General features: G+C 49.0%; 1 protein-coding gene across 1 annotated transcript in view; it reads right to left on the bottom strand.

Moving 5' to 3' along the window:
* The window catches only part of LOC142558392 (N-acetylated-alpha-linked acidic dipeptidase 2-like), a 58,921-nt gene that overhangs the window by 38,450 nt on the left and 3,439 nt on the right, over positions 1–17,032 (bottom strand). The window contains exons 3-4 of the mRNA XM_075670533.1: positions 16,812–16,940; positions 2,150–2,177 (exon numbers count right to left, since the gene is read on the bottom strand). Coding sequence (XP_075526648.1) covers positions 2,150–2,177; positions 16,812–16,940 — 157 coding nt within the window. The remainder of the gene's footprint in view (positions 1–2,149; positions 2,178–16,811; positions 16,941–17,032) is intronic.

Raw genomic sequence — 17,032 nt, 5'->3', positions numbered from 1 at the left:
CTCATCAAACTTTTGGGAAAATACATTTTTTATACTCTCTTCCAAATAATTTAGGCATGCCTTTTTTTACATGACGGCATGGCATGTCTGCATGCGCCTCAACATTATGCATTTCGCATGTCTTTCTTTGTGTGAGTTTGGGCCTCGTCCACTTCGAAAATGCTCGGCCATTGACTTCAATGTTCTTTTTTTTTTCACGCACTCATTGCCAACTCTCCAGCCCCACGATGCAGTTGTGTTGTGTCTGTGAGTATTATAGGATTTTGTAAAGATAGTCAAAATGGGCGCAGAATCGCAGAATTGCTTCACCACAAAGCAGATCATGAGACAACGCAGTGGCCACCAATAGCACATAATATTAAAGCGGAATTATTTCTTGCAACCAGCAACATTTTATGGCATTCTGTGCAGTACTGAATTTTTGCGGCTGTGTTTTCGCAACTTAGGCTTCGCCCACCACGGGAGCATTCACATCGCTGTAAGAGACAGAAATAAAAAGAATTCTGTCAAAAATAGTTCATGATGTCAAATAGTGCACCAAAACAGTTAACGAGAATTTTTTTTATAATATAATCGGAGAGGTTCGAGAGCAGTGTCTGGGACGTCTGGTGCGGAGTGACCAAGGCGTGAAGTCGCATATTTAGGCTCTAAAGTGCAAGCTATAGGCGTTCCCGAGTGCAAAATTGCTGCACTAGATGAGAGAGATCTGGAAGAGATGGAAACGGCTAGAGCCGTGTCGCAATGTACTGCAGTGGATTCTAGCTGGAGCACCTACCCTTCTCTGCCTTAAGTAGTTGTTGGGGATAGTGGTTCATTTCTTATATAGAAAGCTGTATTGGCAAGTATTAGAACGAAGTAACTCGCATCCTTGAGCACACGTAATTACTAAAAACTGCACAAAGCCGTTTATAGGATTGGTACTGGTGGCATTTTTGGGCTTTTTCATTGATTTTCGCTCTCTAAAACAACTACTACAAATGAATGCTTTAGCTCTCATTGCTTACAGCGATGCTCTTCCGAGTGTGGGGGTCCATCCCTTCACTTGGCCCCACTGATAAGCGTAAGTGCCCGAGCTATGCACTTGAACAAGTACCGGTAATTCACCAGCATTCTGTGAGAAACATTATTAAACTGAAGAATTCAATATCCATGGTACGAAGTATCTGGAACATACGGACCCAGGACACGGAATCGTTCAGATTTTGTGGTGGAGTAAGTGTGCTTTCTTTATGAGAAAACTTCATCTAGACGGCTGATGTACAAATACATGGGAAAGGAGAAATGGTTTCTTTAGCAACCAGTGCACCAAATTTCATTAGGTGTGTTGCATTTAATGGAAAAATTAAGATCTAGTGATTCTTGGCAGCGAATTCTCGATTTAGGTCGGCAATTTTCTGAGAAATGTTGCTGAATATCACAAATTTTCAGAAGACTACGAAGTTTAGAACGTTGTAACCGAGCAACAAAAACTGATATCCCAATTCTATGAATTGAATCTAAAAGTACATCTAAAGCGGACCGTATTGGCGTATTATACATGACTCTCAAATACATAGTAATATGTGAGTAGGACTTTTTGCAAAACCTTTGTGAACCATACGACAAATACACGTAGGACAGCAATTAGTATAGCAAAATGGCCCACTTAGAATGCTCTAACGGATGCAGTTTACAGAACTGCGATATCTGTTCTTAGTGCAGAACTACGAATTTGTAAACTTCTTTCTTCTATTTTTTCGAACTCACCAAATTGTAAAAGCTTCTGCTAAAAATTCGGGCCTGAAATGAAACTCCCGCTTGAAATGGTCACTAGAATTTAACTTTTTCTCTCAAATGCAACAAATTTATATAAAATCACCCTAGTGGTTATTCCAGAAATAAGTCTCTGCAGTTTAGATGCATTTTAATAGGCGGCATCGGCGTTGGGCCTGAGCTAAAGCTTCCTCTTAACCATCGTAAGAAAATAGCGTTGTCACTCGATGGTACTCGTGTCACAACATATTGGTCAAGTAGTTTCGCACAGCACCAGAGGGTTGCTATTTTACAGGCACACTGAAGCACGCGCTACGTCAAGAGAGGCTCGTGCGAAGCGAAAAATATGCGAATGAAAGGATCACAAAAGTTGTGGAAGAATCCAATGAGTACTCACTTTGTTAGCGTTGCTTGTGTCTGGGTACCTGATGATAGAGAGAACAAAACAATAAAACATAAGTATACTTCATTTGCGCTAGATATATCTATTTTTGCCTATCGAGATTTACGGCCCTCTACGTTATTTTTCTTTCTGCTTCCTACAAAATCTGGAGGTTGTGGTGCTATTTCTGTTAAAAAAAATGACTGCCTTCTCCACCTATAACTTTATGCCACGGTGATATTATCACGTAAAACCCGTCTTGCTTGTTTTTGCATTTGCTAAACAATGCGTAGGGCATCCATGAAAAATAAGAATAAAGTGAAGTATATGCGAGGAACATTTACAACGCAAAGTAGAAATTAAGCAGTTAAAACACAATTGAGGTAAGCTATAAAGAGAATTGAAAAAGAAAGAAAGTCTGGAAGAAAAACGGAAAGTTATTCTTATTTGGTGTAAACGACTGCGTTTGTTTAGTATCCCACACTTATAAATCTTGAAACGTTCCGTCGCTCGATCATTCAAGCTCCGGAGGAGTATCGTACAAGTGTAAGACCAGGACATGCTGGAGCCTATCCTTGCTAATCAGACATAAGGAATGGTAAAACAGTTTTCGTGTGTCCACAGTTATTTCTCATTTTCTTTCTTTGTTTCTGCCCTTGCCTTTCTCGTTGTTTTGTCCTTCCTAAAGTGTTAGACACGTGGTATTAATAACGCGAAACTTTCTGCGTCTCTTGTTTTCACCTTGCGTAGCTACTGTTGTCCTGCTGAGTAGACCATTTGAGCCACTCGGCATGTACTACTGGGCCTGTTTCCATTCGTGATCAATTTCCTAGAATGGACATGTACAATGTCCTAGAAAGCATGCACAATGGGTATAGAAGACCTACATGTATTCAGGTATCTGTCGTACTTTTCTGCGCATACATCTCACACCAATATTCTTGCCTGGTCATGCAATATACTTGCTTATGAAACAGATATCTAACAGCTGCAAGCGACGGGGCTGTAGACTTTTCATGCACTTCACTGCTACTACTTGGCCGACTCAAATAGGCTTCCCGTCATTTAGATTGAAACATCGCGTTATATCACCATTTTTTATTACTTCGCTACAAAACTGCTTCATATGGTCTTTCCTTTCCTGATGGATTTCAGCTTTTAAAGCTCATTGAACCACTTGATTTCTGGTGATCTCACTAATGCTTGCTTGATTTAGCTCGGTGCCTCATGTGGAGCAAACGGTTTCTTTTCGGGCACGCCTACTAGACCTATGCAAGGTGCCTCACAGATCTTCTACCATCTAGTGTGCCCTGGTGTGCTTCTTTGGTAAAGGTATCCAGGGAAGCGTCAGTTGGGCATCATTTATTCTGCATTTATTCTTGTAGTCTTGCTACACAAAGATTTCAACTAGGGGAGGGTGGGTGCATTCATTTAGATGCCGAGTAGGAAATGACAATTAGCACTGAGCCGAAAGTTATCACCACAACAGCTTGGTGCAATAGGATGTTTCAAGAAATAATCAGGGCCAGTTTACCACCTTGTTTCCCACGTTACAGTTTCTTTTTTTTTTCAAAAAGCGCGCGAAAATTTGATGCATGCAGAGAGCTCATAATCCTTGCACACCCGCTGTAAATTTATACCTTTTTCAGGTGAAACACCCAACTTTCCTAGGGCTGTTTCTGAATTATTAGAGTTACTTTTCTGGACTTGCTTAGCATGGGATGCTTTCTTATTGACCTGAATGAACGTTGCATGGTTTATTGCTTCGTGTGTTTTTCAAACTCAATTCTTGCACAAGTTCACCCATAAGAGGAAGCTTTAGCTCGGGTGCTCCTATCTAAATACATGTAAAAGGAGAATTCGCTTTTCTCGGCAACCGCTGCACCAAACTTGACGAGATTTGTTGAATTTAAAAGAAAAACTTAAAGTCTAGTGACTGTCCGTTTCGAATTTTCGAGTGAGGTCGTCAATTTTTTATAAATAATTGGCAAAAATCGAACATTTTCAAAAAACGAAACTATCAAGTTTACAACTCGGCAACTCGGCAACGAAATATGATAATGCAATTCTGTAAGTCGCATAGAATAGTACATCTACAGCGGACAAAATTGATATATTACACATGAATATCAAAAAATTTAATAATACGGAAATATAGCTTTTGCAGAACCCGTGTAACCAGCGCAACAAATTCACAAAAGATGTAAAATGATATACCAAATTTGTCCGCTTTGAATGGTCTAATGGATGCTGTTTACAGAAGCGAGATAACTTTTCTTGATGCAGAGCTATGAATTTGTGAACTTCGTGCTTCTATTTTTCTCAGTCTCTCAAACATTTGAAAATCTTTTTAACGAAACGCAAGCCCTAAATCGAAATTCCGCTTCCTACAGTCACTAGAATTTACCTTTCTCTCTCAAATGCAACAACTTTCATTAAAATTGGTTAAGGAGTTATCTCAGAAAAACGTTTTTGCGTTTTACATATATTTGAATAGGCCGCGTCAAAGTTGGGCCCGAGCTAAAGCTTCCCCTTAATCACGTTCTGCTCAATATTCTAGCTGAATAATTATATGATACTGAATAATATATGATGATAATTATAATAATTATATGATATTGTCACGTGGTCGTGACGTCAAAGAACACAGTAGCAAAACTGTGAAAGGCAAAAACTAGCTTTTATTGGGCGAACCTGTGCCCACAAAACAGGCTACACTTAAAGCACAACGAGAGCGGCGAACACAGTCGGCGATCGTCGTAAAATCTGATCAGCGAGTCAAGCGCGTCGGCTTTTATACAGCAGTCGTCGAATGTTCCAGACTAATCGTTCGGACCCGCGTACCTTCCACAAAGTTCTACACCATTCGCGCCACACGATGAAATCAGATAACACAACGTTCGGCGACAACAGATAGCCGGGTAGAAGTATCTATAACTTTCCAGAAACTTCGGATACATGCAGGCGCGTCCCGCGCTGTGCGATTACATTTGTTAGGTGGCGAAATGTGGTCGGCCGATAAAGATAAGTACACGTGTCAATACCCCCCCCCCCCCTCTTAAAAAAGCATCGACCCGATGCTGCATACAAACGAAATAAGAAAAACACCCGTAGCAAAGAAAACAACAAAATAAGGAAGTTAGTCAGCGTCCGTAAAAGGGTTTCAGACGCACCACGTGGACCACTTCAGATCGTGCGCGGCGCCGCTGTGAATGCGAAATTCCGTCTGGCACGACCTCATAGTCCAGTGCGCCAATACGTCGGTCGAATGACCTTGTAGGGTCCGAAATAGCGGCGCAATAGTTTCTCACTCAGTCCTCGTCGGCGTATCGGTGTCCAAACCCAAACTCGGTCGCCGGGCTGGTACTCGACGAAGCGTCGTCGGAGGTTGTAGTGTCGGCTGTCGGTCCTCTGTTGGTTCTTGATCCGCAGGCGGGCGAGCTGTCGGGCTTCTTCGGCGCGCTGGAGATAGCTAGCGACGTCAACATTCTCTTCGTCAGTGACGTGGGGCAGCATGGCGTCGAGCGTCGTCGTCGGATTCCTGCCGTAAACCAGCTTAAACGGCGTGATCTGTGTTGTTTCTTGCACCGCCGTGTTGTAAGCGAAGGTTACATACGGCAGGACCGCGTCCCAAGTCTTGTGCTCGACGTCGACATACATTGCTAGCATGTCGGCGAGGGTCTTGTTCAGGCGCTCCGTGAGACCATTCGTCTGCGGATGGTAGGCAGTTGTCCTCCTGTGGCTTGTCTGGCTGTACTGCAGAATGGCCTGGGTGAGCTCTGCTGTAAAAGCCGTTCCTCTGTCGGTGATGAGGACTTCAGGAGCACCATGTCGCAGCAGGATGTTCTCGACGAAAAATTTCGCCACTTCGGCTGCGCTGCCTTTTGGTAGAGCTTTAGTTTCAGCAAAGCGGGTGAGATAGTCCGTCGCCACGACGATCCACTTATTCCCGGATGTTGACATCGGAAACGGCCCCAACAAATCCATCCCAATCTGCTGGAATGGTCGGCGAGGAGGTTCGATCGGCTGTAGTAATCCTGCTGGCCTTCTCGGTGGTGCCTTGCGTCGTTGACAGTCTCGGCATGTCTTGACGTAACGGGCGACGTCGGCGGTCAGACGCGGCCAGTAATACCTTTCCTGTATTCGCGACAGCGTCCGGGAGAACCCGAGGTGCCCAGCGGTTGGATCGTCGTGTAGGGCGTGCAGTATTTCTGGACGCAGCGCTGACGGTACAACAAGAAGGTAGCTGGCGCGGACTGGTGAGAAGTTCTTCTTCACGAGCAGGTTGTTTTGTAGCGTGAACGAAGACAACCCGCGCTTAAATGCCCTAGGGACAACGTCGGTGTTCCCTTCCAAATAATCGACGAGGCCTTTTAGCTCCGGGTCTGCTCGTTGCTGTTTAGTGAAGTCTTCCGCGCTTATTATCCCAAGGAAGGCGTCGTCGTCCTCGTCGTCTTGCGGCGGGGGATCGATGGGGGCGCGTGATAAGCAGTCGGCGTCGGAGTGTTTTCTTCCGGACTTGTATATTACCGTGACGTCATATTCTTGTAGTCTGAGGCTCCACCGCGCCAGCCGTCCTGAAGGGTCCTTTAAGTTAGCTAGCCAACACAACGCATGGTGGTCGCTGACGACTTTGAATGGCCTGCCATAGAGGTAAAGGCGGAATTTAGCTGTAGCCCAAATGATGGCGAGGCATTCCTTTTCAGTCGTAGAATAATTGCTTTCCGCTTTTGACAGCGACCGGCTAGCATACGATATAACCCGTTCAAGTCCTTCTTTCCTCTGGACTAAAACGGCACCGAGGCCTAGGCTACTGGCGTCAGTGTGAATTTCGGTATCGGCGTCCTCGTCGAAGTGTGCAAGTACCGGCGGCGACTGCATCCGTCGTTTGAGTTCTTGAAATGCCTTGGCCTGCGGCGTTTCCCACTTGAACTCGACATCACATTTGGTTAGATGTGTTAGCGGCTCCGCGATGCGTGAAAAGTCCTTGACAAAGCGCCTATAGTAGGCACACATGCCAAGGAATCTGCGCACTGCCTTCTTGTCGGTTGGCTGCGGGAATTTTGCGATGGCAGCTGTCTTCTGTGGGTCGGGGCGTACTGCTGATTTGCTGATGACTTGGCCTAGGAACAAAAGCTCATCGTTAGCGAATCGACACTTTTCCGGCTTCAGAGTGAGCCCTGATGACTTGATGGCCTCTAGTACTGTCGCAAGCCGCCTCAGGTGATCGTCGAAATTTCCGGCGAAGACGACGACGTCATCCAAGTAAACGAGACAGGTCTGCCACTTCAATCCTGCTAAAACTGTGTCCATCACGCGCTGGAACGTTGCAGGTGCCGAGCACAGTCCGAATGGCATAACCTTGAACTCGTAGAGGCCGTCTGGGGTGACGAAGGCCGTCTTTTCGCGATCTCTTTCGTCGACTTCTATTTGCCAATAGCCAGACTTGAGGTCCATTGACGAGAAGTATTTAGCGTTGCAGAGCCGATCCAGTGCGTCGTCTATCCGTGGGAGGGGGTAGACGTCCTTCTTCGTGATCTTGTTCAGACGACGATAATCGACGCAGAAACGCAGGGTTCCGTCCTTTTTTTTCACCAAGACTACAGGAGATGCCCACGGGCTTTTGGACGGCTGGATGATGTCGTCGCGCAGCATTTCGTCGACTTGGTGCCTTATAGCTTCACGTTCTCGCGTCGAAACTCGGTATGGGCTCTGGCGGAGAGGTCGAGCGCCCTCTTCGGTTATTATGCGATGCTTTGCGACTGGGGTTCGTGGAATCCTTGATGACGTCGAAAAGCACTCTTTGTATTGTTGAAGTAGACTTCTGAGCTGTTGTTGCTTAACCGTGGGGAGACTTGGATTTATGTCGAAGTTTGGCTCGGGAACTACGCTCGTCGGGGTAGATGCGGCAGAATCAGAGAGGACAAGCGCATTGCGGTTTTCCAGAATTTCCTCGATGTATGCGATCGTCGTGCCCTTGTTGATGTGCTTGAACTCCTGGCTGAAGTTTCTCAGGAACACTTTCGTGTGTCCTCCGTGCAGTCGAGCGATCCCTCTTGCGACGCAAATTTCACGGTCTAGTAGTAGACGTTGGTCGCCTTCGATGACGCCTTCTACGTCAGCGGGTGTTTCGGTGCCGACCGAAATAAAAATGCTGGAGCGAGGCGGGATGCTCACGTGATGTTCGAGCACACTCAAGGCGTGGTGACTACGAGGGCTCTCCGGCGGTATCGCATGATCTTCCGACAGCGTTATTGACTTCGACTTCAGGTCGATGACTGCGCCGTGTTGGTTGAGGAAGTCCATGCCGAGAATGACGTCTCGTGAACACTGTTGGAGGGTAACGAAGGTGACAGGGTAAGTCCGGTCGTGGATGGTAATTCTTGCCGTGCACATTCCTGTCGGCGTAATCAGGTGTGCTCCAGCGGTCCGAATTTGAGGGCCTTCCCATGCAGTCTTAACCTTCTTCAACTGGACGGCGATGTGTCCACTCATGACTGAGTAATCGGCGCCTGTGTCGACTAAGGCGGTGACTGCGTGGCCGTCTAGGAGCACGTCGAGGTCGGTGGTTCTTTTTCTTGCGTTGCAGTTGGGTCTTGGCGTCGGATCACGGCTGCGTCGTGTTGAACTGAAGCTGGTACGTCGCGACGTTAAGTCTTCTTTCGTCGGTGTAGTCTTGGCTTCCTGATTTCGTCGGGACGGCGGCGTGTCGTTATGTAGTCGAGGTAGTTTCGTCGGTGTCTTCGTCGGCGGCGGAGGATCTTCGTCAGTTCGACGAACAGCAACCGCACGTCCATCGGTTGCTGCTTTTAGTTTTCCGGATATGGGCTCGCTGACCGGCCCCGGACTGGGCCAGTGTATGGTCGGCGCTGCGGCGACAGGTAGCGGCCTGGTGATGGCGAACGGGACGGCCGTCGAGGGCTCCACTGAGTAGCGGCGAGGTAGTCGGCGATGTCACGTGGGCGCTCTCCAAGCTGTGGACGCGGCGCGTTGACGGCGAACCCTCTCAGTCCCAAGTCGCGGTATGGGCATCGGCGGTAGATGTGCCCCGCTTCTCCGCAGTGGAAGCAGAGCGGGCGGTGGTCAGGAGCGCGCCAAATGTCCGTCTTCCTCGCGTAGGTGCGCTGGGCGACGGGTGGTCGTGCTGGCGCTGGCGGCGGCGGACGACGGAACTGCGGCGTGACAGGGCCCTGGCGCGGTCGCGGAGGGGGACCTTGACGGCGTGCGACGGCGGCGTAGGTCATCGCTTGCGGCTCAGGCTGGGGCGATACAGGGGCTACTCCAAGTTGTTGTTGGAGCTCCTCACGCACGGCGTCGGCAATCGAAGCCACTTGAGGCTGTGATGGTGGGAACAACTTTTGTAGCTCCTCCCGCACGACCGCTCGGATAGTCTCGCGCAGGTCGTCGGTGGCCAGTGATTGAACTCCGGCGTAGTTTGTCGAGTTTGTGCGGCGGTCAAATTGCCGGTTTCGCATCTCGAGTGTCTTCTCGATGCTGGTGGCCTCGCGAAGAAACTCGTCGACGGTCTTCGGTGGGCTTCGTACCATTCCGGCAAAAAGTTCCTCCTTCACACCACGCATCAGTAGGCGGACTTTCTTCTCCTCGGGCATTTCAGGGTCGGCGTGGCGGAAGAGACGGCTCATTTCTTCCGTGTAGATCGCGGTCGTCTCATTAGGTAGCTGCACCCGGGTTTCTAATAGCGCTTGGGCTCGTTCTCGGCGTACGACGCTTGCGAATGTCTGCAGGAAGCCACTTCGGAAAAGTTCCCAGGTCGTTAAGGTGGCTTCTCGGTTCTCAAACCACGTCCTGGCCGCGTCATCCAAAGCGAAGAAGACATATCGCAGTTTGTCGTCGCTGTTCCAGTTGTTAAAGGTAGCGACTCTCTCGTACGTCTCAAGCCAGCTTTCCGGGTCCTCGAAAGTTGAACCGCGGAACGTCGGAGGCTCCCTGGGCTGCTGCAGCACGACGGGTGACGCTGGGGCTGCCATTGGGGTGGACTTGGTGGCCATCTTCCTAGTCGTATCAGGCAAAAGTCCGTGCTCCGGGGGCAGTCCTTGCAGCCTGCGGCCACCTCGCTGGTTCTTGGCGGCGTTGGTGTCTTCCGAGTGCCGGCTTGGGTCACGGCTTTGTGGGGGCGTCCGGTACATGAACGCAAAGCACCTCCACCAGATGTCACGTGGTCGTGACGTCAAAGAACACAGTAGCAAACTGTGAAAGGCAAAAACTAGCTTTTATTGGGTGAACCTGTGCCCACAAAACAAGCTACACTTAAAGCACAACGAGAGCGGCGAACACAGTCGGCGATCGTCGTAAAATCTGATCAGCGAGTCAAGCGCGTCGGCTTTTATACAGCAGTCGTCGAATGTTGCAGACTAATCGTTCGGACCCGCGTACCTTCCACAAAGTTCTACACCATTCGCGCCACACGATGAAATCAGATAACACAACGTTCGGCGACAACAGATAGCCGGGTAGAAGTATCTATACCTTTCCAGAAACTTCGGATACATGCAGGCGCGTCCCGCGCTGTGCGATTACATTTGTTAGGTGGCGAAATGTGGTCGGCCGATAAAGATAAGTACATGTGTCAATATAAGAAAAAAGTGTTTCATTCAAGCTGTCGTACTAACGGAATGAATTGTGGCACAATGCGAAGTCTTCATTATTGTATTGCTGAAGCTACGCAAACATATTGAAAGCAAATGAGACTTAGAATACAGAGCCAGAACAGGTTACATACTTTTGGTGATGAGAGCTGGACAATGGTCCAGGTGGTCACTGCCAAATGCATGCAACATACTGCTAAATAGTTGCGGCAATTATTTGACCATATTCCATGTTACATTAAGCATGTCTGCTACCATAATATATATATATATATATGAGATCCACACCTCGCAATGGCTGAAACCAGCCCACGGCAAGCGCCCCAAACCAACCGAGTCCACAGCAAGTAACCATTCTGCATTCTCTGATTCCCGATCGCTATCGCGGTGCAGTCTTCGAAGACATTGAAGACTGGCTTGACAAGTACGAACGCGTCGCACAGATTAATCAGCGGACTAAGCAGCAAAAGCTCTCGCATGTCTATTTCGCCCTTGACGACAGTGGCCGTACTTGGTACGAGAACCGCGAAGCTAACCTAACGACATGGAATGACTTTCGTCAGAAAATTACGGATAATTTTGCGAGTGCCGATCGACGCGACCGCGCCCAGCAGATGATGGAGCTATGGGTACAAGAACCTAATGAGTCGGTCACAATAGTCGCCGAGGACATGGCCCGCCTCTTTCGTAGAGCCGACCCGAACATGACTGAAGAAAGTTGCGCTACCTCATGCGAGGTGTAAAAGAGCAGTATTCCGCGGGCATTGTGTGGAATTCACCAGTTACCGTAGTTGGCTTTATCAAAGAGGCTACAGCTATTGAGCGGGCCCTTCATCAGAGTCGCAGGCAGTACGATCGAGTGTCCACCAGCACCACAATCAATGCCACCGCAGTGACTTACGAGTGACAGAACACTTTGCGAAAACTGATCAGAGAACTCGTCAGAGAGGAAATGCAAAAGATTCTGACACCGACAGTGGATAGACCCGTAGCGCCAATCGCCGGAGTGGTGTGTGACGAAATCAGGCAGACATTACCGGTAGCCGATCTTCAAGGGCACCTGCGTCCCATGACTCACGCAGCCGCTATCCCATGTCCACCGCCCGTTACAACCACGCCACCATACCACCAGCCTCCGACAGTCGCAACTTGGTCGCCGCCGCTAGAGGAGCCTTGAGGTGCGCAACCCGTTACGCAGCTGCAGTCACACCACTAGCCGCCGTTCACAGCGCCTTCGTCAACGCCACAACATGACACCACGGGACGGCCGCTATTTCGGAGAACCGACGCATGGCGCAGCGTCGATAGGCGCCCACTCTGTTTTCACTGCGGAGGTGCCGGCCTCATTTCGCGTCATTGCTGGCATCGCGACACATCATTTCGACCTTTTGGTCCGTGGTCCTATGGCCGACGTGCAAACGACGACTCCATGCTACGCCGTGACGAAACTGCTTGTCAGGGACCTCCAATAGCACACCCGAATGACGAATCCGTGCCGTATGTTCAGTCCGATTTCGGCCGTTGGTCGCGCTCTCCAACCCCTCCACGTCAGATGCTTTCCCCTTCTGGACGTACTTTTGATGACCTCCGACGATGAAGGTCGTCCCGCCCACGCCGGCGCAACTGAAGGAGATGACCTCTGGGGGTAAGGTTGCAGGCCCACCGCAAGACAATAAAAAGCCCCCAAAACTCTCGCCGCACAATAAACCCCGACACTGAAGAAATTGTGAGCGCCGACATTGATGTTTTGGTGGATGGACAGCCGGTGAGAGCGTTAGTCGACACTGGTGCCCACTTCTCTATAATGAGTCAGGAACTCGTCCACTCCCTGAAGAAAATAAAGACGCCATGGACGGGACCTCACATAAGGACGGCAGGCGGGCAATTACTGATGCCTACTGGAAGATGTACTGCAAGAATTAGCATCCGGGATTCTACTTTCGTGGCCGCTTTCATGGTTGTTCCCGTGCCTTGTAAATATTTGATTATTGGAATGGATTCCCTGAAAGAATATGGCGCCGTAATTAACATCCCGGACCGCATGGTGACGTTTTAAAAAAAAACGCTGGTTTAGTCCATTGCTTATCGCTGCTACGCAACTCCTTTCGTCTAGCAGAAGACGACGTCTTCATCCCACCTCGATCATTACCCTTGTTTCGGTAGCATGTGACGCACCGTTTCATTGCCAGGGAGTTGTCGACCAAATAACCATGTTGTTGCTTACTGAGGGTATCTCGGTCGCACGAGGAATCGTAAATGTCACCAATAGGCGCCCGAACCTGTTACTAACCAATTTTAGCACAGAGCGACGGTACCATCCAGAGGGCACCACTGTGGCTTATTTTGATGGTGTTGCGGATGTTCGCGACTGCTGTTATCTACTCGAATAAGCGCCTGCACAAGACCCAGCTACTGCACTTGACGTCAACACTGCTTTGTCGTAGCACGAAAGACAGCGGCTTCTCACGCTATTGTTGAAGTTCAATGACTGCTTTGCGTCAACGTCCAGCGCTGAACGGACGCCTCTAACGAAGCATCGGATAATTATACAGGATACGACAAGACCAATTCACCAAAATTCGTATCATCTTATCATGTGGCTCCCAGAGAACGTGAAGCCATACAAGTGACAAAAATGCTGGAAGACGACGTGATCCAACCATCAGCGAGTCCCCGGGCATCTCCTGTAGTTCTAGTCAAGAAAAAAGACGGCAGCTTGCGTTTCTGCGTGGACTACCGAAAACTGAATCAGGTGACAAAGAAAGACGTGTACCCGCTGTCCCATATAGTTGATTCACTCGACAGGTTTCGTCACGCGTGTTACTTCTCTTGCATGGACTTAAAAAGCAGGTATTGGCTAATCGAGGTAGACCCGAGAGACCGTGAAAAAACTGCTTTTGTGACGCCAGACGGCCTATACAAATTTAAAGTCTTGCCTTTCGGCTTGTGCTCTGCCCCTGCTACGTTCCAATGCCTCATAGATACTGTGCTTTCGTGTCTGAAATGGAAAACCTGTTTAGTATACCTGGGCGACGTCATCGTGCTCTCCGCAACGTTTGAAGAACACCTCGAGCGGCTTGAAGCGGTTCTGCAGCCAATACGGTCCGCCGGCCTCACCCTGAAGCCGGAGAAGTGCCACTTTGGCTTCGCGGAACTACACTTTCTCAGTCAGGTCTTCAGCCATGCATGTGTTCGCCCAGATCCTGAGAAAATTGCCACCGTAGCACAGTTTCCCGTACCATCCGATAAAAAGGCTGTCAGCCGCTTCCTGGTCTTCTGTGCCTATTACCGACGGTTTATTGCGGGGTTTGCTCGCATTGCGTCGACGTTAACTCGCCTGAGGAGAGACGAGGTTGCTTTTGTAAGAAGCGAGGTGCATTCAGCGACTTGCGGACACGTCCCCAGACGCCTCCCGTGCTTGCTTACTTTGATGAGACCGCTCCTACACTGCTCCACACTGACGCCAGCAACGTTGGCTTGGGAGCTGTTCTTGTGCAGCGGCAAGAGGGCACAGAAAGAGTACTTGCCTATCCAAATAGAACACTCTCACGCACAGAGGCTAATTACTCCACAACTGAGAAAGAATGCCTCGCCGTAGTATGGGCGGTTATGAAACTTCGCCCATATTTGTGTGGCCGCCACTTCCCAGTTATCAGCGACCATCATTCACTGTGTTGGTTGACCAACCTTAAAGATCCTTCGGGACGACTGGCGCATTGCAGCCTACGGCTGCAAGAGCTGCTACGGCTGCTATATATATATATATATATATATATTTCATGCCGCGCGGATCCGGGAGGCACATTGTAAGGAGCGTTAGGCGGTATTGGAGTGGGTCAGTCCTTACTTGGAGAAACAGCCTCGGACAGCTTGAAGGACATTGATTTTGCGTCCTCCATCCCAGGAAAAAATTATCATAATCATATATTCTGCTGCAAGTACCTCTAATGTTTAAGTGGTTCAGAAACCACAAATCAGTGGAGCGTGAAGTGACCCTTGGCCTTCTCACCCGATTGAAAGCGGCCGGCGCTCTGAATACGTCGTTATATGCAAGGTTCCCATAGGAGGCTGCTATTAGGCGATAAGTGTCGTCAATCAAGAAGGGTGTTTGGATCACTGCGGTATTTCCTAGCTGTTACTGTGTGTATTTATTGAGGCAAAATTACTAAACAGGCTAAAGCAACAAAAAAAATGAGTGTTTCAAATTTCTCTAATGAATAAGAACTTCCCGAATAAGCCGACTCCGCCGCGCCCGACTATGTAGGAATGAAACGGGGCCACAACGTTTATCAATGTCGTAACCGTCGGGCCTCACATCTCCTGGCTAGGCGCCTTGGCAGATGTCGCTAGGTAGTGAGTTGTTAACAGCCCTTAAAATATGCAATTGGGACGTGGCTATTATACGTCTGCGAAGGTGGTGCAAGACAAAGCCGGTCAACCCAACCTAGCATGGCCAGACTGGAGCACATGAGCGCAAGCGCGCACTCCAACCCTGTTGTGTACATAGCAAAGGCTGCTCTTTATCACAGTTATACTAGAGTTAGCCACTGCAGTTGCACGTAGCTACATCTGCTGTGTAACGCACATGCAGCGTTCGCAACCGAATGCCGCGACGAGCGTGCTCGCTGACCTCACTGCAGCCCGCTGGGGACAGCAGCGTGCTCTGATTAGTTTCTCTGGGTGACGTGGGTCCAGGCGTGAGGCGGGCCGGTCCGACCACCAACACCTGGCTGGAACTGGCCGTCTGTGGCTTCGCGATTTGCGCACCTCCCAGGTGTGTCGCGATTATGGTCGAAGCTCATTACGTGAAGAATCATTTCAACGCAAGTCCAGAGAGTGACAGCTACGGCTTACCCTACGAGCGCACAGCAGACGCACTCGCCCGAGTGAACAAAAAGACGATGTTTTGTTCGATACTCCTAAACAGTGTTAGTGCTATCGAGTAAGCGCGAAAGCAAATGTGCTACTCATGCCAGTCGTGGAGACAAAACAGAACCGCGCGTAGCTGTCTAATGCATTGTAGCGCAGCTACTGCATGAGACATCATGAACTCAACTGGAAATTAAGGGTTAGCCTGGAGTGTTGCCCGTCGTAGGCGCCGAAATCGGAAGTAGTGGCGTCTGCGTAAACATCCAAAATCAAAATGCAAATGCGCGCCATGGTGACGTTCAGTAGGCAAAGCTCTGCTGTAGCCTTCGCAGTTAAAGGCATTGAAGAGGGAGCAGTATCTTCGCGAAAGGGCTCAATGACACTTTTTTTATGAATAACTCCGCTTCTGCAGAGCGAAATGTCGTACTTTTTGGTTCAAATGATGTATTATATAACGCATTTTAATGTGAAATGCATTTCTAGGTTTTGATCAAAAGTATTGCAGGGCCATTTTCACGAGATGGTCTGGCGATTTTAAACTTGCAGAAGCAAGTAAGGCTTTAGAAAGCTTGGCTGTAGTATACATGAGGTTATCTAAGGAGGATGAAATGGAACCTTTATTGACGCTCAATAGTGGAAATAATTACGGCTCTTTTCTGTTAAACTTATGTGTATTTAGTCTCACATGACGTCATGTGTATCTCTCATTCCATCGATGTTTCCCGCGTCAGGATGGGGTTCCCTTCAATAATTTCATGTTCAATTCCAACACTTGGGCTCTGCCTCATTAAGCTGCTGCCTGCAGCAACTGCAAGGCTAATCCCACCAGTAGCCTACAACCACTCAACTCAACCCAACTCAACTCATTAAGCTGCAACAGCTTTCTTTTTTCGGCAGCCTCCTGTAGAAGTACACGGAAAATTGAGGTACTTTCGATTGGTCAGCCAAATCGTACCATGCGATGTTTTGTATTTAAGGTAAAAACGGGCATTTGATGAAAATATTTGTCCTGTGTTGACGTATAAAAACGAGTGCAGGCTTTTCCGGGCGTAAGAAAAGTATGACTGCCTTGTACTACCGGAATGTTTCTCGTAGCACTGGAGAATTCGTCTGCAAGCTCACAGGGCCACTCGCGTGAGGGGCGTCTTGAACAGTTCCCCGCGTAAACAGTCTCCAATAAGCAGGCACAGGTGCGGACTCACGCGTGCGTGATGCGGTGGGGCACCTCGATGACCTGGTGGAGTCCACTGCGTCGTAGCTCCGCGGCCACGTACTCTGCCGCATGCTGGCCGCCAATCTCACCCGACAGATGAGTCTCCGCTGTCAGGGACCTGCGAATGCAGAGGGGCAACGGTAGGCGTTAAGAGTTTTTGAAAAGTACGGACACGTTGGGAGGCAAAGACACGATAAGTTCGGCTTGGCA

Source organism: Dermacentor variabilis, chromosome 9, assembly GCF_050947875.1.
Source record: "Dermacentor variabilis isolate Ectoservices chromosome 9, ASM5094787v1, whole genome shotgun sequence".
Taxonomy (NCBI): domain Eukaryota; kingdom Metazoa; phylum Arthropoda; class Arachnida; order Ixodida; family Ixodidae; genus Dermacentor; species Dermacentor variabilis.
Note: the sequence above shows the minus strand (reverse complement) of the source record. Positions and strands in the feature narration are given on the sequence as shown.